General features: G+C 36.5%; 1 protein-coding gene across 5 annotated transcripts in view; it reads left to right on the top strand.

Moving 5' to 3' along the window:
• The window catches only part of ABHD18 (abhydrolase domain containing 18), a 59,524-nt gene extending 39,614 nt beyond the window's left edge, over positions 1–19,910 (top strand). For 4 of the 5 annotated variants that reach the window (XM_075543825.1, XM_075543824.1, XM_075543827.1 and 1 more), the window contains 9 exons: positions 811–889; positions 991–1,077; positions 2,916–2,941; positions 6,010–6,148; positions 8,904–8,993; positions 9,694–9,795; positions 13,536–13,914; positions 14,344–14,506; positions 17,632–19,909. In XM_075543825.1, the coding sequence (XP_075399940.1) occupies positions 811–889; positions 991–1,077; positions 2,916–2,941; positions 6,010–6,148; positions 8,904–8,993; positions 9,694–9,795; positions 13,536–13,914; positions 14,344–14,506; positions 17,632–17,683 (1,117 nt within the window). In that variant the 3' untranslated portion in view covers positions 17,684–19,909. Of the gene's footprint in view, positions 1–810; positions 890–990; positions 1,078–2,915; positions 2,942–6,009; positions 6,149–8,903; positions 8,994–9,693; positions 9,796–13,535; positions 13,915–14,343; positions 14,507–17,631 lie in introns of all 5 variants that reach the window. The other variant, XM_075543828.1, reaches the window with a different exon arrangement.
• Positions 19,911–23,434: the final 3,524 nt, after the last annotated feature.

The following is a 23,434-nucleotide window of genomic DNA, read 5'->3' as shown; positions in this document are numbered from 1 at the left end:
TATAGATCAACTTGGCAGCAGTGGCTTTGCCTTTACTTTTGTTGGAGTCCATGCAAAATAAGCTTAGCATTTGAAGTGTTTATTGTATAATACTGTAGTTGAGTAGAATACTGATTTTAAAGTATCACCTGCTAAGGGAATGTAAAACAGAAGGGACATCCTATAAGGGGATAAAAAAGCGGGCCAATATTTCAGTGAGCCGATTCTCTTAGTGCTGCTGTAACAAATTACCCTGGGGGAGATTTTATACAACAGTGCCTTAGTCTCTCAGTACTTCTGTCACATACAGATGTATCACCACCAGTGGAGGACTTTATGTTCTCACACTTTAGGAGGCTACAAGTCCAGATTAGGGAACTGTCAACTCTATGGGAAGAGTCTTGTCTTTCTCGGTGTCTGTAGACCAACTGTCATCACTTCTTGGCAGTCTAAAGATAAACCACATCTTGGAAGCCTAATGAAGTTTAATGAGTCCAGTGGAATTTAAACTTCCAAATCCTGAATAATCTTTGCTCTCAATTAATTTCGTTTATGAAACACTTTTTAAAATTTATTGAAAGCCTTTTTTTTAAAATTAAAAGATCATTTTATTGGGGCTCTACAGCTCTTATAATAATCTATACATCAATTGTATCAAGCATATTTGTACATATTTGCCATTTTTTTCTTTTAAAAATCATTTTATTGGGGGCTTCTACAACTCTTATCATAATCCACACATATGCCCATCATGTCAAGCACATTTGTACATTTGTGCCATCATCATTCTCAAAAAGCCTTTTAATGATAATTTCACTTTTTAAAAAATAGATTCCAATTTATTGTGCCTAAAGAATGGAACAGCAAATACAGACCAGTGTGTATTCATCTTGCTGGAACAGGAGATCATGTAAGACTTAATACCTTAATCCATAAATAGTGTGTTAACACATTGTCCTTATCAGATGTGGTTGTTTGATTCTTTAATTATGTCCTCTTTTCTTCCCTTAGCATTATTGGAGACGAAGAACACTCATGGCTCGCCCTATGATTAAAGAAGCCCGAATGGCTTCTTTGTTATTAGAAAATCCTTATTATATCCTTTTGTGACCACTAAGAAAAGTTTTCTCATATTTATTTACTCAGCAAAAGAAAGGAAACTTAATTTCTAAACTAGCAAAATTTAGTAATTTATAGAGAAAATATTTAATAATTAAGGGTGAGAAGAAGTGAAAGATTGTTTAAGGCCTTAAAAACCAACATAAAGATTATAAAAATATATTGTACTTTTATATCTGGTGAGAGATGTGTTAGATTTTAATGTTAATCAGTTAACTGCCTACTATCTAGGGAAACTTTTGTATTTTAAAATTAATTTATAGTATCAGTTGAGGTTTAAAACAGTTCTTAACTTAATTTTCAAGATGAAGTCAGACTTTTCACAGAAGAAGAAATGAAACTGATGCACAGATAAAAAGAAAAGTTCGACATTTATGGTAATAGAAATGTGGAAATTAAAGCAAAATTTTACAAAGATTTTAAAAATTAAACATAGAACTGACAAGGCTCCTATAATTGACAACTATGCAAGTTCTTGGAGAAGGCATTTTTACTATATGTATCAGGAGTCTTAAAAAGCAACAGGTTTTGGAACTGATTGTGGGGATGATTGTGTACTTTTTATTATATCCCTTAACTGCATAAGTGTGCATGATATGTGAATTATGTCAATAAAGCTTTTTTTTAATCTCAAAAACCTTCAGCAGAATGATTTTGGTTTTAAGGATAAGATATTTAGAAAAGAGAAAATTAGCAGATATTTATATAGCTTTATTTAAACTCTAGAAATAGCTTACCTATCTACAGTAGAGAAATGTTTGAGTAAATTAATGGATTGTGATATTGGAGTATTATATAATAGCTTGACCTACCACATACTACCTATATGACCTTGGATCTAATATTTAATCTTTTAATATGTCTGTTTTCTCACTGGAAAATGAGAACAATTTCTTAAATTACTCAGAGGATTAAATATTAAATCCTGCTATTACAAACACAAAAAATACAAACCTCTACTGTCAAGTCAACATATAGTGACCCTATAGGACAGGGTAGAACTGCCTCTGTGAGTTTCCAAGACTGTAACTCTTTACAGGAGTAGAAAGCCCCGTCCTTCTCCTGAGGAACAGCTGGTGGTTTTAAAATGATGACCTTGTGGATCATAGCCCAACCTGTAACGGCCACACTACCAGGGCTCCGCTGTGTGTACCAGTGGCTAGTAAATAGTAGTTTTAATCACTAGTTATTATTTAAATTTTTATAGTAATGTACAAAATGTAATCATGATGTGGAAAAATGGACATAAAATTTATGATATAGTACATTGCTGCCATGCATTAAAACCTTAAAAAAATCCCAAACAGAAACTATCTATACAAAAGGAAAATAAAGGCAAAGATACGCCACCATGTTAATGTACTTGTCTGTAGATGAAGTAGTCTGTCTTCTGTCTGGTTTTCTACATTTTCAGATTTTATCAATGACTATATAAATATGACTATATAAAAACACAACTATAAAATTAAAGAAATCAAACCAACAAACTTCATTTTAAAATTAAATGGATGTTTTCACAATCCTATGAATGTACTAAAAAAACAAAATTGAAAAAAAAATTGAAGTGTCTACTTTGAATGGGTGAATTGTTAGATATGTGATTTTTTTCTGATTAAAGTTCTTTAGGAAAAAATTGAGTTGAAAACTTGAGACCTTCTAAACAAACCACTTGAAATAAATAGAAAGGTTATTTCTGTATTAATTTAAATTCAAGTAAGTCTCCCAGTTTTTGCTTTGATTATTAAGTTCATGGGTTTTGAGATAAAGAGTATATTTAATTTTTTAAACAACTTTCTCTTTGACCTACATTCTTAAATGGCTGCAGGAAACCAAAGGACCAAGTGTAAGTAATTAATATCTTTCACTTTTGTAGTTATTTTTACCAAGTCCCAAACAATAATAAGCATTTTGGTAGCCTTCAGTTAGCCATTTCCAAGTTGACTAGCCTAATGTTGTTGAGGGAGAGGGAATCTTATTATTAAACTACAGTAAAATACAAACAAAATTTCTTTGTATTTTACTGTCTGGCTAGGAGATATAATAGCAAATTTTAGTAGGTTGATTTAAAATGCCCACTTAGACTAACTGAAGAAAAGATAAAATTTTCCTTTCAAATATATATTTATATTACTTTGTGAAATTAGATACTTTACTATTTTTATTTTTACAATGAATAGTATAGAAAATCTGATGATAAGTTTTTCCTTTCTAGTCTTTTATAAATAGTGAGCTTTTAAGACAGCCTTCTTTAATTGCATTTCCAAAATCTATATTGTGTTTGGTTTTGGTTCATTCAATAAATACCTGACCCAGTAAATACACTGGGAATATAGCAACAGTGAGACAAAGAGGTCCTTACTCTCATATTGTAACATGGGAAATGGATAAAAACAGTAAGATAATTTCAGGTATTTTTCAGTGCCGTGTAGAAAATAAAGCAGGGCAATAGTTTAGAGAGTAATATGAGACGCTGAGCAGAAGCACTATTAGTTATGAGCGGTGACAAGAAGGAACCACCCAAGCAGAGACCCGGGCGAAGATGAAGCACAGAGAGGTAAGAGCAAGTGCCAAGCTTGAAGTCAGCTGAGAGGTCAATGGGGAAAGTAATACAAGGTGAGGTCAGAGAGTTAAGTAGGACCAGATTCTGAAAGGCCACCAGGCTTTAGATTTAACTGTAAGTGCCAGAGGAGTGGGGTGGTTTCTGCTCTTGATAGGTTATTTGGCTTACATTTTAAAGGGTATTTTGGTTTTCCAGTGCAAGAGCAAACCAAAAAGCAAGCTCACAGCTTAGTCGATTCAAACTCATAGTGACTCTATAGGACACAGGGTAGAACTACCCCTGTGAATTTCCGAGACTCAATCTTTATAAGAATAGAAAGCCTTATCTTTCTATGAGGGCAAGAACAGCAGCTGAGGAAACAGGAAGCTGTTTCCCCAACAGTGTAGGGAGAAGATAATAAAAAGATAATGTAGAGAAAAGCTAATAAAGTGCCAAAGTGGAAATGGAGAATCGTACAAGGGGTGTGGGATATAATTTAGAAGTTGAAATCATGAGGCTTGATGAATTGCATATTGTATGTGGAAATCAAAAGTCCTGATTTGGATATGTTAAATATGTGAAATCTGTTAGGACTTCAAGTAGGGAATTTGAGAGTGCTTAAGGCATAGTTCTGGGAGTCATCTGTTCTATTCGGTGATGACATAAGAGATAACTTGAAAGTAGGTGGGAGAAAGACCGATTTACAGGCTATAAAGGACATTTTAGAATGAACTCTATGAAACTTTGTGAAAAATTAAAGTTCAAGTTAAATAGCTCAAGAATTTATATTCTGGAACCAAGGCCTGTATTCAGAAATAAGTATGTCAATATTTTCCATTTTCTAAGTGATGAGAAACAAGAGTATATGGAATATAGTGAGAGGTAGCATAGGATTAATGTAATATTCTAATTTTGGAATTAAACAGACATAGGTTGGAATTGTAACTTATCATTTGCCAACTCTATGACTTGGGCCTCTCAGTATCTGTTACTTCATTTATTAAATGGACATTTTATTTATTTTTCAAATCATCATAAATAAGAAATATCTTATGTTAAACCAAAAATAGTTACTTTAAAAAAGCCATCTTTATCAAAAGTGGTTAAATGTTTTGAGGCTAGATCCATCATTATGAATAGCCACAAATTAGGAACTTCTATATGAAAGAGCAAATTGGAGTAAATTTGAGAATTCAATACTTCTAGACTAGGCCAAAATAAATAGGGCAATATGTAATCACAAATGGAAATTAGCTTGATGATAGGAAATAACATAAGGATAAATGTACTTCTCTGATGTAGCAGTAGTTTGACCTGTGTTGACAAAGGATACTATAGTTTCAATCAAGAGAAACAATGTCTCCAAAATTTAGAACTCTGAGAAGGATTGATAGGACAATAGATTCAAGCTCCTTAGCATTCTCTTTTTCACACGTTGGTGTTCTTTATGGCACCAGGTTCATTAACATGATAATTATTTTATGTAAGCAGACAGTGATTAAAAAGCCTGACTTATGGCCTTGGTAACACAAAGGGACAGTCCTGTGTCCCATAGGGTTGCTATGAACTGGAATTGACTGGATGAGTTTAGTCTCTTTTTTTTAAATTAGGTGTACCTCTATGTAAATAATTAATTTTCTAAATAAACAAAACAAAACCAGTTGGAGTTGGCCTTTATTTAAACTTATTAAACATATACTATCAAAATTTGTTTTTCTAATATTCATACATTGCTTATTTACCAAAAATAAATACATTTAACATATCAGCCTGTATAACATATCATAATCACATCAAATAAGTTCTTCTGTATTGCTTTTTTTCTTTAAGTTTCTTGATTTAAATTCTATTATAATTTAAATTTCTTTTTAAAGGGAAATTTTTTTTCTTTTATCAATAGTGATAATTTATAACAAAAATAGTGATAATTTCACTAAAAAGATTATCAGTAAAAAATATTACATTACTATACCTGTGAAAGCCTTCAAAAATTTGGGTGAAAATTGTGTTACATTTTTGCATTTAATTTTTCCACAAACTTTTTGAGGTCAACATCCTCATATTTTAATAGTTGTTAAGTTATATCAAAGAAATATTTTCTCTGTCCTTTCAAATTGTTATTTAACTAGTTGATGTTCAATAAATATTCAGTACATACGATTTCATATGACAAATGCACATTTTAAAAAATGTTTTAAGTGATTAATAAGTAGAACAATGCTAGCAACTTTCTGAATTACTTTGTTCTATTTTACTTGAGTTGATGTGGTCCTTAAGAAAAAAAGCATGAAGTTTAGCAGCTTATAAATTTGCATATATTAAAATATAAATGCAGAAAATAACTCCTTTTCTGTTTTATTTTGTGAGGCTAGAAGGTCCAGCTTAAAGAACGTTTCTGACCTCTTTGTGATGGGCGGAGCCCTTGTCTTAGAATCTGCAGCTCTCTTACACTGGCTGGAGAGGGAGGGCTATGGGCCTCTAGGAATGACCGGCATATCCATGGGAGGACATGTAAGCCCTTCTTTCAAATTTATATGTAACTGAGATAATGCTTGTAATATTAAATATATATATATAGTTATAGTTACTTTAAAAATTCAAATATACAATTATTTTTAGTTTCAGTAAAATGGAAAGATATTAGCGATTAGTTGGGGTTTTTTTTTTAATCTCTTATTGGGAATGGTAGTTTGTTTATATGATTAATGTATAAATTGGTAGTACTACTCTACTGTTATGCCTCCTATCTATAACATTTTATTAAAGCTGATTGTAAAACTTAAAATTACCCTTTTGGCTGATAGATTGGTCAAATTAGCTAATTTGGAAAATTTTCATTTATCTCTTAACCCTGTCAACCTCTTTCATCCTGTCATCTAGAGTACTGAAACAATGTCCTGATTTGTTTCTCAGCTTCTAGTCTCTTCTCTTATTAATCTTTTTCTTAACAATTTTTTCTCCATGTCACAGCTAAAAAGTACAAATGCATAGCCATCAAGTCACTTCTGACTCATAGCAACACCACAGGACAGAGTGGAACTGCCCCTGTGGGTTTTGAAGATTGTACATCTTTATGGAAGTAGAAAACCTCATCTTTCTCCTGTGGCGCAGCTCTTGGTTTCAAACTGCTAACCTTGTGGTTAAAAGCCCAGTGTGTAACCCACTAAGCCACCAGTGCTCCTACACCCTAACTAGAGCAATCTAAATCTGTTATCTGTTCTCTCTCTTGCTTTAAACCCACCAAAGTTTTCGTTTTTCATTAGGCTCTAGTTTAACCGTTTGTTAGCAAGGAGTCCTGGTTTGCACCAGAGGTTAAGCACTGGACAGCTACCCACAAGCTCAGCAGAAAAACCAACAAGCCACTCCATGAGAGAAAGATGAGGCTGTCTGCTTCGAAGAATTACGGTCTCAGAAGCCATATAGAGCAATGGTTCTCAACCTGTGGGTCAAATGACCCTTTCACAGGGGCTCACCTGATTTATAACAGTAGCAAAATTACAGTTATGAAGTAGTGATGAAAATAGTTGGATGGTTGGGGGTCACCACAACATGAGAAACTCTATAAAGGGTCGCGGCAAGAGGAAGGTTGAGGACCACCGCTGTGGAGGATCACTAGGATTTGACTCATTGACAGTAGGGTTTGGTGCGCTCCTGTGGAGCCCCCTTGGTTCCACTTAAGCAAATAGCAGTGTACCCATCCAGTCAGAGTTTGGAGCTTGCTTCTCAAGAGGCTTATCCTAACTAGAATTCACAATTTGTTTAGTAATAATTTATTTTCTCTATGAATTGTGAGAACTGGGGATAATCCTGTCTGCCTCATTTCCTGGCACATATTAATAACACAGTATTAAAAAATAAATTTGTATGATGTTTTCTATATGTCATTAGAATTATAAAACTTAAGTTTAAAATGTTCTTAGGATTCAAAACAACTACCAGACAGTTAAATGGCAGCGTGGGAAAGGTTTTTTCACGACCTGGTCTAGTACTGTTTAGAGAAGGTGCCCTGGGGGTGCGATGGGTTAAAAGATGTGGCCGCTGCTTCTGTAAAGATTACAGTCTTGGAAACCCTGTGCAGCAGTCTGCTCTGTCGTGTGAGACCACTGTGGGTTAGAGTCAGTGCTTTTGTTTGGCTTTGGTTTCATGTTTCCATTGGTAAGCTCTACAACTTTCACCTGGACTACTGCTTATTAACTGTTCTCAAAATTTCACCCTCTGTAATCAACCCTGTGAAACTGCTACCATTTCAGCTTCCTTAGATCACTCATAGGATCATGTTACCCTTCTGGTCAGGCCTCTTTAATAATCCTCCCTCCACTGAGGAACAGGAGACCTGGTGGCGTAGTGGTTACACATTGAGCTACTCACCTAACCACAAGGCCAGCAGTTGGTAACCACCAGCCGCTCTGTGGGAGAAAGATGAGGCTTTCCACTCCTGCCAACAGTGACAGTCTCGGAAACCCACTGGAGCAGCTCTACCCTGTCGCCATGAGTCAACATTGACTCGATTTTATTTTCTTTGGTTTATTTTAAGAACAAAGGGACCACTAATCTGACTCAAATCATTCTTTCGTCTCTACCTAAGCCCCCTCCATTAGCCAGGTGTGCCTTAGTGACTAGCCACACTGAAGTATATTGGTTTACCTACTTCACCTGGCTCTCTTCCCTTCTTGCCTTGAATCACACTGACGCCTTTCTGTGGCAGTCAAGGCTCCCATCTTGCATTCTCCCTAAAAGACTCCGCCAATTTATGAAGAAGGCATCTCTGAGCCCTCCAGTTAAAGTCATTCCCCTGCAGACCACATTATTTTATATCAGTTACATGGTCTACTGTGTCATTCACCAAATTCTTGGGAAACTCCAGTCTACCTCAAAGGTCTGAAGTTTTATACTTGTAGTTTTGCTGCACATGAGTAAAAGTCACTTAAGTAATGAGGTTTTAATCCTGCAGCCCAGCATCTATATCTCACCATATTCACTCGATACACAGAAGAAAGGTACTCTCAGAAAGGGTCTTATGCGGTCAGATACATTTTAGATTGTACTTTATTACTTTCTAGGGGAGATTATATGTAATTATATGTTGAATTTGTGATTTTGGCAGTTTGAAGAGGTTTGCTACACATTCTCACAAGTGTTTAGAGATTTGTGTTCATGTTGTATCTCACCAACTACTATACAAAATTTTTCATAATGTTTTTTTCTGTTTTAATTAATGGAAACTTTAAACAGAAACTTTCTAACTGATTGTATTGTTATATTACAGATGGCCTCTTTGGCGGTATCTAACTGGCCTAAGCCCATGCCATTGATTCCATGTCTGTCTTGGTCCACAGCATCAGGGGTCTTCACTACGGTAATTTAATTGCAGCTAATATATAGTCCCTGGAGAAGGATATCCATCATGTTTGGTAAAACGGGGGGGCAATGAAAAAGAGGAAGGTCCTCGGGAGATAGATGGACACAGTGGCTGCAGCAGTGGGCTCAAGTAGCTGCATATAATTAGATTTCACGATCCCCCTAGGTACCCCTAGATTTGCTGATTATTTGAAGAAGTCACAGAACTCAGCACATAACCATACTCATGGCTAAGATTTACTAATAGCCAACAGAAAGCAAACTTAGTAAAAGCAAAGCAGGGTTAGAGTCCAGAGGAAACCAGGTGCAGATTTCTAAGAATCTTCTCCCAGGATAGTGTCACAGGACACACTTATTCCTCCCACAAGGGTTGTAACCTGGACAAAGTGTAGCCAACTAGGGTTTTCATCAGAGACTGGTACTTAGGTACCCTTTACCTAGAATATTCCTAAAGCGTAGGGAAAAGCAAGATGGTACATTTATACTAAGAAATTATTACTCTCCTCATATTTTATTGGACATGTATGAAACCATTTATTAATCTGGTCCTATATGCCAGCCAACGGCCAACCTAGGAAACAGGCCCTTCTAAAGCTAGGTTACCTCAAGCTCTGTGAACTCTTTTCACGATTGTTAATAAAAATATCAGGAAAATATCTTATGATGTGATTTGATCTTATTTTAACTTATTATTCCAGGGTGTGTTGAGTAAATCAATTAATTGGAGGGAGCTGGAAAGGCAATATTATACACAAACCGTTTATGAAGAAGAAATTATTCACATGCTTGAATATTGTGGTGTAAGTATTTTAAATTTTGGTATAACATTTGGGGTAATTGTTGATCGTGTAAAAAAGTGTTGGTTGTGTAAAAAAGTTTAAGCTTTTAAAGAAAATAGTAAAAAAAAATTAAAGGATTTAGATGTGTTATTGAATTTTTAAAAACCCTCATTTAAAAGTAAACAGATAAAAAGAATCATGCACACAGAGAAGAAACACACGGCCTAAGCGAATACAAGGTGTTGAATGGACCATATAGCAGATACAAAGGAACAAAAACAATCATTGTGTGAACACCTTCCTCACATAATCGCTGAAGATGAAAGTGTGCATAAGCAAGTGTGGTGAAGAAGGCTGATGGTGCCCGGCTACTGAGAGATATAGCGTCTGGGGACTTAAAGGCTTGAAAGCAAACAAGCGGCCATCTAGCCCAGAAGCAACCAAGCCCACACGGAAGCAGCACACCAACATAGGTGACCGTGAAGGGCAGAGGAGACCAGGTCTCCAACAACAAAGGTGGGGTGGTGGTGAGAATCACATCACCGTGGACGAGGGAGAGTGCGTGATGGGGACCCAATGCCCATCTGTAGACAGCTGGACACCCCTTCCAGAGGGGTAGTGTGGAGGAGATGGGCCACTCAGGGTTCAGTGTAGCAACAATGAAACTCAAAACCTTCCTCTAGTTCCTGAACGCTTCCTCCCCTCCCAATCATCATGACCCCAATTCTACTTTGCCTTGCAGACCTGGTTATACCAGAGGGTGTACAGCGGTGCAGTGGGGATCTGGAGGCACAGGGAATCTAGGACAGACGAACCCCTCAACACCAGCGGTGGGAGTGGCGACACCAGGAGGGAAGGGGGTGTAGAAAGGGAGAACCGATCTCAGAGATCTATGTGTAACCTCCTCTCTGGGAGATGGGCAATGGGGAGGCGGGTGAGGGGAGACGCCGGGGAGTGTAAGATAAGATATAAAAATTATTTATACCTGGTAACTGATCCCTTTGGGACCACTCGATCACAGGCTGGTGTGTTCTTCCATGTGGACTTTGTTGCTTCTGAGCTAGATGGCCGCTTGTTTATCTTCAAGCCTTTAAGACCCCAGTCACTATCTCTTTTGATAGCCTGGCACCATCAGCTTTCTTCACCACATTTACTTGTTCACCCACTTTGACTCCAGCCGTTGTGTCGGGAGAGTGAGCATCATAGAGTTCCAATTTAATAAAAGAAGGTATTCATGCATTGAGGGAGTGTTTGAGTAGAGGCCCAAGGTCCTTCCGCCACCTTAATACTTGACCTATAAATATAGACACATAGATCTATTTCCCCATCCTCCTATATATATTTGCATGTACATGTCTTTGTCTAGACCTCCATGAATGCCCTTTGACTCCTAGCTCTTTCCTCCATCTCCCTTGACTTTCCTCCTGCCCCACTACCATGCTTCATCGCCACCTGGGCTAGAGTATACCTCTTCTCTAAGCACCCTTACCCTTGATCATTTCCCACCAGGCCAGCCACTCCCCCTTCTCTACCATTTGGGGTCCCATGTTTTTCCCTTGTCCCTGGGTTTGTTAACACCACTTCCTTACCCCCCCTACCCCCCCACCCCAAGTCCCCCCAGAACTGTCGGTCCCGTTGTTTTTCCTCCAGATAGTTCATCCAGCCTGTCCTATTCAGACAGACCTGTGGAGTCACTAACATGCACGAAAACTAGACAGAGGAAAACAAAGCAACAGTATACAACCAGACAACAAAACAACAAAAACAAACCACTGACAAAGAACAGAATAAAACAGTTCACAAGAGAAAAGCTTGTAGTTAGTTCAGGGATCGTTTGCTGGCCCTTAGGAGCGTTTTCCAGTCCAGTCTGTTGGGGCACCACGCCCTGGCCCCAAAGTCCACTTTCAGCATTCCCTGGGGACCTTGCCACTCCATTCCCTTGCTGTTCCGCTGCACTCCCCCAGTGATTTGCCTAGACAAATGGGTGCATAAGCAAATGTGGTGAAGAAAGCTGATGGTGCCTGGCTATCAAAAGAGATAGCGTCTGGGGTCTTAAAGGCTTGAAGGTGAACAAGCGGCCATCTAGCTCAGAAGCAAATAAGCCCACATGGAAGAAGCACACCGGCCAGTGCGATCACGAGGTGCCCAAGGGACCAGGTATAAGGCATCATGCAAAAAAAAAAAAAGATATGTGTGTGTATGTATGTGTATATATGTGTGTGTATATATGTATATATATATCATATTAAATGAAGGGGGAAGTGCAGAGTGGAGACCCAAGGCCCAAGTGTCGACCAATGGAGATCCCCTCATAGAGGGGTTTAGGAGAGGAGATGGTTTAATTAGGGTGTGAGGTAGTATCGATGAAGAACACAGCTTTCCCCCAGATCCTGGATGCTTACTCCCCCCAACTACCATGATCCGAATTCTACCTTGCAGGGCTGGATAGGACAGAGGCTGTACACTGGTGCATATGAGGGTTGGAGGTACAGGGAATCCAGGGTGGATGATACCTTCAGGATCAAGGGTGTGAGGGACGATGCTGGGAGAGTGGAGGGTGAGTGGGTTGGAAAGGGGGAACTGATTACAAGGATCCACATGTGACCTCTTCCTTGGGAGAGGGACAACAGAGAAGGGGGGAAGGGAGACTCCGGATAGGGCAAGATATGACAAAATAACGATGTATAAATTACCAAGGGCATATGAGGGAGGGGGGAAAAAGAGAACCTGATGCAAGGGGCTTAAGTGGAGAGCAAATGCCTTGAGAATGATTGGGGCAGGGAATGTATGGATGTGCTTTATACAATTGATGTATGTATATGTATGGATTGTGGTAAGAGTTGTATGAGTCCCTAATAAAATGTAAAAGAAGAAAAAAGAAAAAATGATTAGGGCAAAGACTGTACAGATGTGCTTTATACAATTGATGTATGTATATGTATGAACTGTGAAAAGAATTGTATGAGCCCCAATAAATTGTTAAAATAAAAAAAAACCCTCCCCATTTATGTATTAAACTGTCCATGCAAACGAGAGAAAAAAAATTATTTATAAACTATCAAGGGACCAGGGGTGGGATCGGGGAGGGAGGGGGTTGGGGGGGGGGGAAAAAGGGAAACCAAGCTGATTCCAGGAACCCAAGTGGAAGGTGAACTATGAGAATGACGAGTGCAACGAATGTATAAGGGTGCTTTGCTCAATTGATGTATGTGCAAACTGTGATAAGAGCCTTATGAGCCCCAATAAAAAGATTAAAAAAAAAAGAATCATGCAAAGCAGATATGTGGCTTAGTAGATTTATTAACAGATAAGCATACTACCTAGTTCAAGAAATAGAGCTTGACCACCTTCAGAATCCCTTTCCATATGTTGCAAGCCTGCCTAGACCCCACTTCCTTGATTTTTATAGTTATATATTTTTGTCTTTTAAATAATTTTGATTAACCATTCATTACTTTTAAAATTTATGAGTAACAAAACTTTTGCTAACGCTCATATATAACACAAAGTTGCCATAGTTACAATTTTAGTGTATAATTCACAGATGTTAGTTATATCCACAAAGTTTACAACCATCCAAAATAGTGATTTTTAATTGGTCCTAATCCTTGGAGATGCCATGTGTGTCAGAGTAAACTATGCTTTATAGGCGTTTCAATGGCTGGTTTTTGTGCTTTTTTTCAAAGTAGATTACTAGGGTGTTCATATAATATTGTTTAATTTTAATAATTAAATAGTGTTTTTGTTTTCCATAAATACAGATGGATTCTTTCAAAATGGGACAAGAGTTCATGGGGCATTTTCCTAGTGATGAAGACAAAATAACTAACCTTAACCTGGTTTCCAGAACTTTAAAGCTAGATTCAACAGACCAAGTTGTGTCCCCAAAATCTGCTGAATGCCTTACGTCTAATAAAACACCTATCGGCACCACATCAGAAGGACTCTTATTGCAAGAAACTTCTAAGATGGAATGCTTCAATAAAACACCTTCAACTGGCACAAGCAGCTATAGGAGTTGCAATAGGCAGTCATACCACCTAGTTAATAAAGAACCAAAAAGAAGTGATCCACAAAAAGAACCTTTAATATTTATGAAAGGAGTTATGGATGAATGTACTCATGTAGCAAATTTCTCAGGTACTTGTTTTATTGAAAATATTTCCACATATAGTTGAAAAAATTTAGGGATGCTTTACAGGATAATTTCATGTTTTTAAGGGAGTCTATATGATAGACTTTAGAATGTATTCTCTAAGACAATTGGGTTATTTAATTGCATCTTATTTTTAGCAATAAAAAACTTAAAACTATTGTATTGGTTTATTAAAAAGCATGTTGAAAAAAACACATAGTAGACTTTGTATTTTAGGCCATTCATCTTATTCTATTAGAGATGACAATTATGGTATATTACAGCTGATTTTTTGACTTAATCATTAAAAGAATTTGAGATTGACAAATGTTTCACGGTACTGAATAGTTTTATTTTCTTATAATATATAAAATAATATTAATTTTTTAGAACTTTCATAAGTGTATTCCTTTTTTCTAAAATCCTATATCTAGTTCCAGTTGACCCGAGCCTGATTATAGTGGTTCAAGCCAAAGAAGATGCCTATATTCCACGAACGGGAGTTCGAAGTCTACAAGAAATTTGGCCTGGTTGTGAAATACGCTATCTAGAAGGAGGTCATATCAGTGCTTATCTTTTTAAACAAGGACTCTTTAGGTAAGATTATTGGTTTAAATAGGTGTTTATTTGTTGCGTGATTCATTTTCAGAATTGTTTTTATTTTTCTTACTTAAACTAATAAATATCAGATAGTTTTATTGTATGTCTTAATCCTCGTATATTCTCCCTGCTTCCTTCAAATCTCACATTGTTGTACTTCTTCTTTTTGCCATCTTGCCCTCTTCATCTTTCTTCCAGAGAACTGAGGAAATAGCCTGTCATAGTCATGCTTTGGGGTGTACTTTTAGCCTCTTCGTCTATTAGTGCTCAGGTGTTTCATGCTGTCAAGGTCATCAGAGTCTGCTTTGGTGCGTCTAAAAGGCACTCTGATGAATAGCCCGAGCATCTGTCGAGAATCCTAGTGGTGTTTCTTAGTTAGTAGAGCATATTGACCCGTAAGTAAGGACGAAATATTTAAATATTAACAATTTTTTAAAAAAATAATGAAATAAATATTAACAATTTTATTGCCTCAGTGTTTTAATTGGAACTTTTTTAAAGTTGAAACTTTTAATACATTTTATGCTCTATCTCCAGTTTTCTGATGCATTACTTTATTTCTATACAGTTTTCATTGATGTGTAGTTATCATTCATAGTTTTATAAAGTAGGTCATTTAAAGTACTAAAGTAAGTGTTCTCTCTATATAAAAGTTTAAAAACTTCCAGCTGGATAGCTATAAATAGAAGAATTATGAAATGTTGGTGGTACAGGGGTTAAGCACTTGGCTGCTAACCAAAAGGTTGGCAGTTCAAACCTACCCAGAGGCTCCATGGGATAAAAATTTGTCAATACAAATTTTAGTTTAGGGAACCATTCGGGAAAGTTTTCCTCTGTCATTAAGAGTTGCTATGAGTCCGAATTGACTCCATAACACTCAACAACTGAGAATGTGGTTAAAAAACATTAGGAAAAGTAGATATTATTAAAGTCAGCTATTAAAAATATAAAGATGCTAATGAGAAAACTTGATGTGATAAGAAAATAAATTTTAGCATTGCCATATGCCAAGTACTGAAGTAGTTGTATCAGACCTTGTTATTCCAAGTGCAAAGAAATATAGGCAAATGAGTAACAAAAGATTCAGTAACTTGCTCACTTGTTCAGGCCTCGATTACTCAACGATTTTACTTCTCGTAGTCCCCATCAAGGAGTTTTGCTAGTGTGGTGGTTAAGTATTCAACTGCTGCTAACAGAAAGATTGGTAGTTCAAAGCTACTGGTCCCTCTGCTGAAGAGTGATGGTCAGATTCTGTGAAAATTACAGCATGGTTAGCAACCACACATTAACTGCTGTACCCCCGCGCTCATTGGGAATCCCTATCAGGCAGTTTTACTCTGCCCTGTAGAGGTGCTAGGAGGCAGAATCCACTTGATGGCAATGGTACTCCCCATCCATGATTTCAACACTTAATGGAGTTTAGGTATATTGGAATATACTTATCTATTATCTCATTATATAATATGACAAAATTATAGTATCTTACTATTTGACTATTTTGTACACTGATAGTGTCCATCTGACAGCTTGGCTGGACCATGATTCTCAGTTGCTTGGCAATTATGTAATGATGTGATTTGGTAGTTATGCAATGATATAGTCTTGTATTTTGTGATCTTACGTCATCACCCACTATCTTTGAATAATGTCAATTTTCATATAATAACCTGTCATTAGGAGTCAGTGTAGTAGAATTTAAAAGAATTCTATCTTTGCACTCAGCAGCTGGAAAATTAAAACACACTAATAATTTGTGTTAAGATACTTATTGCTGATTGTTCACTCAGTTGAATAAGAGATTATTTACATGGCTTAAAGGGCATATATGAACCTTTCCTAAACCTCTTCATACTAAGTATAAAAGCTGAAGTTAAAACCAAAGGCATCCAGAAAAAGATAACTTCTATTCATGTGACATATAATTGTTTTGTGTTGCTGACTAGGCACAAAATAGTAGTAACAGTAGCTCATAGTTACCTGATGCACAACAGAAAGAAATACCATGCGCGTGTTGTTAAAACTGTGTCCATTTAACTTGTTGAGGTTTTCCTTTTTTTAACCAACCCTTTCCTTTACCAAGCGTGATATCCTTTAGGGTTGATTCCTCTTCCCTTGTTCAAAGTAGGGGAAAGAAGACTGTCCATTCTTGATTGTAGGAAGGATTCTGACTGTAGTTTTTCCAAGATGGCAATCCATGTATTCAATATTAATTCCCAATGTCAGAATCCAAAGATATCAGTTCTTCTTCCATCTAATTTTCTACCTTTTGCATGTATATGAGGTGATTGGAAATAGTGCTTGGGCCACATACATGTTAGTGTTCAAAGTGACAGCTTTGCTTTTTAATACTCTAGAAACGAAACCCACTGAGGCAGTTTAGAGTTGCCATGAGTTCAAATCATTCTGCACACAGCAACAATAACTATACAAGTTATGGGAAGATGAAATGAAAAAATAATGGATGTTTTCCATGGAACTTTTGAAGGCGCCATATCTACATAGATATTCCCTGAGTGACACTAGTGGTTAATGAGCTTGTATGCTAACCCAAAGCTTGGCAGTTTGCGTCTACCCAGAGGTGCCTCCGAAGTAATGCATAGTGACCTGCTTCTAAAAAACAAGCTATTGACAAATCCATAGACTGGATGTAGGGGGAACGGGGAATAACTGCAAAGGGTGTGACATTTCTAGAATGTTCTAGAATTAGCTACTAGTAGTGGTTGCACAACTATAAATATTATTTAAAAAATTGAATTGTAAAATTTGAAAGGATGAATTTGATGCTATGTGGATTATATCTCAATAAAGCTGTTACTAAAAAATTAAGCCATGAAAACCATCAGCACTATATATAAGATATAAACCTCTAAGGCACAAAAAAGAGCTTCATGAAAAAGAAGCTGCTTCTGAATCCATATTTAGTTGGAAGTACATTTAAGGTGTGATCAGGAAATTGATAGTGAAAATTGTGTGGACCCAGACACCCACCCTTAAGTACTTGCTCGTTTTGAAAAGAAGGTTAAATGGCAAGCTACGGGTAATTTTTGAAGTAATTTATAATGAATGCATTGTCTATCCCGCCACCTTTTAAATTATGTTTTTTCTTTCATATTTAATTATAGGCGAGCTATCTATGATGCATTTGAACGATTTCTTCATAAGTATGCTAACTAATTGGATCACTGTACGTCACCAGTGTCAATGCCCATTATGTATGTTGCGAAAAGGAGAGTCAATTCTCTGAGAAGAATGAGCAGACAACACTTTGTATCTAGTTATTAACAATATAATACAGAATTTGATGTTGCAGATCCATTGACTTATAAGTGTTAAATACATTTCAATCATTTAAAATCAATATTTGGATTAAACAATGTTATTATTTGTGAGATCTCATACTTAGTATCTATTATAACTATTTATGGAACCTTAATGTTTTAATTATGAATAATTTATTAGTTTCAATACATTTATTTGTAGAAACTTACTGGTGTTTAATAGCATTCCTAAGTAAGCAAAATATGTAGTAGTTCAGCCTGAATTAGATACTCTTAACAAGAAATTTCTGTTAACTGACGTAAGAAAGATGTTTATTTCTTTTTCAGTTCCATAGTAAATTTTCTAGTGCCGTTTTCAACATTAGTTAATATGCTATGGAACTAGTTATAATATACAAAATTAGTATTAAATTGGAATTCTAAAAAATATCAGTTGTTTATAAACATTTTTGATAGTCAAAATGGGTTCTGAAATACAGAGAAGATACTTAAGACTTGATCAGATTTTAAAACTTTGCCACATATTAAGTTTAAAAAAATGCCACACATATCCCCCAGCTTGAAAAGTCTCAGTTCTGGCAAAATGGAAATATAATAGGAAGCCTACTGTATTAATTTGTGATACTGTGTCTAATATTTTCTTATGTGTGTACTTTGAGTTTGCTGAACACCTAACCTTATTTTAGACCAAGTACTTTACAACTTTGACTTTAGTTTCAGAATTTAATGGCCATCTATAAAATTTATCTGTACCATGTGAATATTTTTTTAAAATGAGAATGGATAGCTATCCTTGGTGCTTTTCTTCCTGTGTTAAACTGCTCAACGTGAGAGCTACAATATTAAAAACAAAACTGGAAAATATTTCTTGCTGTCTTATGAAGATTTAGAGTAAACATCTTTGACCTTTTTAAAAATCTCTTGTCTGTAAATTATTTTAAAATATTTGTTCTCATCCTCAGGATATTTTAATTATATTCCTTTGTAGCCTTTTTAATGGAAATTTTGTCAACCAACACTTCCATTATGTCTTAAAATTACTTATTTTCAAATTATTAAAAATTATTCATGTGAAGTCCTTGATGGCAAAGTGTATTAACTTCTTTAAAGCTACATTCATAATAAGCCAACAAAGAACAGCTCTTTGAACTATTGCTGCAAAAGTATGTATTCAGACTGTAGCTTTTAATTTTCACTGAACGTATAAAATCTACTAAGCCCTTCCATAAAATACCTTTGAAAGATAATGTGAAGCTGTCAGATGATTTACAAGTATTTTCCTATATCATGTTTGTACTGAGGTAATATGATTGAATGCTTTGCCTAACCAGTGGCTTTCGTAATACCATTTTCACATAAACATTTCTTAGTAAAGAATAGTGTACTGCTGTGTGTTTCTATGATTAATAGAATTAACTCTTGCCTAGTTGTAATTAACTCAGTCATACCTAATTTTTCACAAATAAATATGAAAGCAGATATTTTAAAACCAGGTGTTTCTAAAATATATACACATAACTGAATTGATTAAATCAGGGTACAAAACACCTTTTTTTAGAGTTTTTCTTTTTTTTATTTACTCCATCCAGAACAGTGACTGAAGCCTTAAAAGACATCCATATTTAAAAACACACAGACACATATGTCAAAGTGCTGAGTTGCCTGCCATGTTGAGAACTGAGTACATACACTGCTAGGTATCCACTCAAAGTAGAGTTACAAACTGCACTCCCCACGGGATAGTCTAACCCATGCCATGGTTCACTTGGGAGTGACATCTCTAATTTTCTTTTTAATTTGAAAATCCTTAGACTGGTAATGCACTCCCCGTTGTGCCCCCACCTGCTAGATTTCCTCTTTCTTGATTTCAGATTACTCCATTATTTTGTAGTTCCTACTGAGCCCCTGAAGGCATCTGAGTTAAGAGACTCCAGATTTGTATCTGTGGTTAGAAAAAGTTTCTGAATTTCATGATTTGTTAATGTTGTAATTACTTTGAAATCATTTTAACATGTTCATTTTAAGTTGTTTTATAGATGTAATTTCCTCAATGTGGTGCTTTCACAACGTATTGAATTGTTAAAAATGTAGCTGTAATTTCTAAAATTATTTACAAATATTTTATACTTTACAATAAAAATGTGTATAAACAGTTGGGTTTTCAAGATTTCTTATTCTAAGCATGAAAAATGTGTCACTTTTGATTAATGTACCCAATCTTGAACTGAACATGTATAACAATAACTCAGTTTTCCCTAAATATGTGTGACCCGAGGGAAAACAAGCCTTCCAACACACCATAATTATTGGATATGATTGTTTATACTAATGAATATACGGTAACTAAGTCCTAAGATGTGAACGTAACCAAAGGACTCAGCATGCATGGGGATGTGGGGAGAACCTGCATGGAGACTGTTATACAATTCAAGTTTTAAAATATAAACTAAGATTATTTATAGTAGATTATACAAAGCGAAAAAAGGCATATTTGGAGCATGTTACAGGAATAAGATAACCTAATTCTAGGAGATCATATAAGCAGAATCTTGGGCATCAAATTACTATTTGAAGGACTTTTGAAAACAGATGTAACTAGAAAGTAGACCAGAAACCTAAAAAAATTTTCTAAGACCAAAAATCAGAATGGGATCAACTAAGGAAAAATGAAACTCTAAATTCTTTTCTGTAAGTACCTTACTCACTGAGGAAAAACAGCTTTGGTATATAGAGTGCCTGGATAATTTTACAAAGAGAGAAGCAAATGTACTCTAGCACACTACTACACAGTGTGGTTGGTGGTTCAGCAGCACCCTCTGGGAGTTTATTTTAAAAATCTCAGGCCCCATCCCAAACTTCTGAGTCTAAACCTATATGTGAACAAACCTCCAGATGGATCAAATACATAATAAATGTTGAGAAGGACTCCCCTAGGGTCAGTGGTTCCCAAACTTCAGCAGAGTCATCTGTAGTCTTATTAAAACAGATGTAGACATCATTCTCCAGTTTCTGATTCTACTAGTCTGGAATCTAAAAGTAAAATTCACTGCCATTGAGTTGATTTGGAACAACCTAAAAGACAGTACAACTGCCCTTTTGGGTTTCCAGGGCTGTGAATCTACTGGAGTAGCCAGTGGATTGGAATACTGCTGATCTTGCCCAGGAAATTTGCAATTCCAGCAAGTTTGCTGAGTTACTGGTCCTGTCTATCCATGAACAAACTTTGAGAACTATTGTTCTGGTTAGATTTCAAACCTAGCTACACAATAGAATCACCTGGGGAGTTTTAAAATAAATAAGTAAAATTGAGGACCTGATGCCAGGGGCTTAAGTGGAGAGCAAATGTTTTGTGAATAATGAGGGCAATGAATGTACAAATGTACTTTACATAATTGGTATATATATGGATTGTGATAAGAGTTGTATGAGCCCCCAATAAAACAATTAAACTATAATATATTTAAGAAAGACACAATTCCTATATGAAGAAACCATAACGTTCATATTGAAAAACATTAAAAAGTACCTGAATAAAAGGAAACACATTTCACGTTTAAATAAATAAATAGATAAATTCAGATCCCACCTCAGAAATTCAGATTCAATTGGCTTGAGGGGGGTTTCCATTTGTTTTAAAGCTCTGTGGGTGTTTCTAAAGGAGTCCTGGTGTTGTAGTGGTTACCAGTTGGGCTGCTCACCACAAGGTCAGTAGTTCAAAACCCCCAATCACTCCATGGAGCCAGGCTTCAGAAACAATATGCTATCAAGGGAAGGGGACTAGTTTTTAAGAGAAGGTGGTTTTACTCATGATAAACATTTTAGAAAAGAATTCTGGCTGCTCTGTGTTTTATCCCCACGTGATCAAAAACAAATCCACTGCCAAGACAAGGCTTTCTACTTCCTAAAAGATTTATAGTCTCAGGAACAAACATGGGGCCAATTCTGTGCTGTCCTTTCCGGTCACTGTGGCATAATCAGCTTGAAGGCAGTGAGTTTGGTTTTGGTTGATAGATGTTTCTAATGTGTAGCCATACCATTTGTCAGCCGGTTTGTCATATTGTGGTGGGTTGTGTGTTGGCTGCGATGCTGGAATTCATGTCACTGCTATGTCAAATACCAGGAGTGGCACCCAAAGTGAACAGGTTTCGGCAGAGCTTGTAGATGAAGAACAGACTGAAGAAGGAATAGGTGGGCCACTTTACAGAAATTAGCTACTGAAAACCTTATGGATAGCTCAGAAACATTGTCAGATACTGAAAGCCTGGTGAATAGAGGCAGAACATTGTCAGAGATCGTGTCAGAAGGTGAGGCCCTCAGGTCAGAAGGCACTCACAATATGACTGAGGAAGCGCTGACCTCTCAAAGTAGAGTCAACCATGGTTGACTTTTGTGTTCCATTTCATTTTTTACAACTTCCAATTTTCCTAGTCATAATCCATATATCTCAAGTTCCAATGGTTAGTGTTTGCAGTTCTTATCATTTTGAGCAAATGATGATTCCGAAGGCTTTAATTTCAAAAGCGTTACTCTATCATATTGTGCCTGACCCAAGCCCACATTCAAAAAGGAACCCCAAAGGGGGGTTGATACTCTTGAATTACAGTGCTGACGAAGAATACTGAAAGTACCATGACTGGACAAACCAATCTGTCTTGGAAGAAGTAAGGACAGAGTGCTCCTTAGAGGCAAGGATGGCAAGAATTTTTTTTTGCATATTTCAGACCTATTGTCAGGAGAGACCAGTCCCTGGAGAAGGACATCATGTTTGGTAAAATGGAGGGGCAGTGTAAAAGAGGAAGGCTCTCACCAAGATGGATTGACACAATGGCTGCAGCAATGGGCTCGGCATAGGGATGATTCTGAGGATGGTACAGAACCATGCCGGGCTTCCTTCTGTTGTGCACAGGGTCTCTGTGGGTCGGAGCTGACTCCATGGCACCCAACAACAACAACAACAACAACCATGTACAGGCAGGTTTCAGAAGCATTGTGCTACAAAAGACTCATGGGAAGAGAGCCAGCTGTTCAAGAGAAGATGGTTTAGTTACGAAAAGCAGATTTTAGAAAAGAATTCTGGGTATATCTAGATGTTGTAGGCGGGATAAATAATCTGGAGGAGAAAACAACTGGATTGATGGTTCCAGGGGGACATGGGAGAAGGGGAGGTGGGGGAAAGGAAGTGGTGTCAACAAACCCAGGGACAAGGGAAAAACAAGTGATCCAAAATTGGTGGCAAGGAGGGTGTAGGAGGCCTGGTAGCGCTTGATCAAGAGCAGTGTAACAGGAATTACTGAAACCCAAATGAAGGCTGAACATGATAGTGCGACAAGAGGAAAGTAAAAGGAAATAGAGGAAAGAGTTAGGAGGCAAAGGACATTTATAGAGGGTTAAATACAGGTATGTACATTATGTAAATATATTCATATATGATGATTTGGAAATAGATATATGTGCATATATTTATAGGTTTAGTATCAACATAGAAGATGGACATTGGGCCTTTTACTCAAGTACTCCCTCAAAGCAAGAACACGTTGTTCTATTAAACTGGTATTCCATGATGCTCACCTTCCCAACACAAAGTGGAACAAAGTGGGTGCATAAGCAAATTTGGTGAAGAAAGCTGATGGAGCCCGACTATCAAAAG

The sequence above is a fragment of the Tenrec ecaudatus genome, chromosome 3 (genome assembly GCF_050624435.1).
Source record: "Tenrec ecaudatus isolate mTenEca1 chromosome 3, mTenEca1.hap1, whole genome shotgun sequence".
Taxonomy (NCBI): domain Eukaryota; kingdom Metazoa; phylum Chordata; class Mammalia; order Afrosoricida; family Tenrecidae; genus Tenrec; species Tenrec ecaudatus.
The sequence above is the reverse complement of the archived record's forward strand: the minus strand, read 5'-3'. Positions and strand labels throughout refer to the sequence as shown.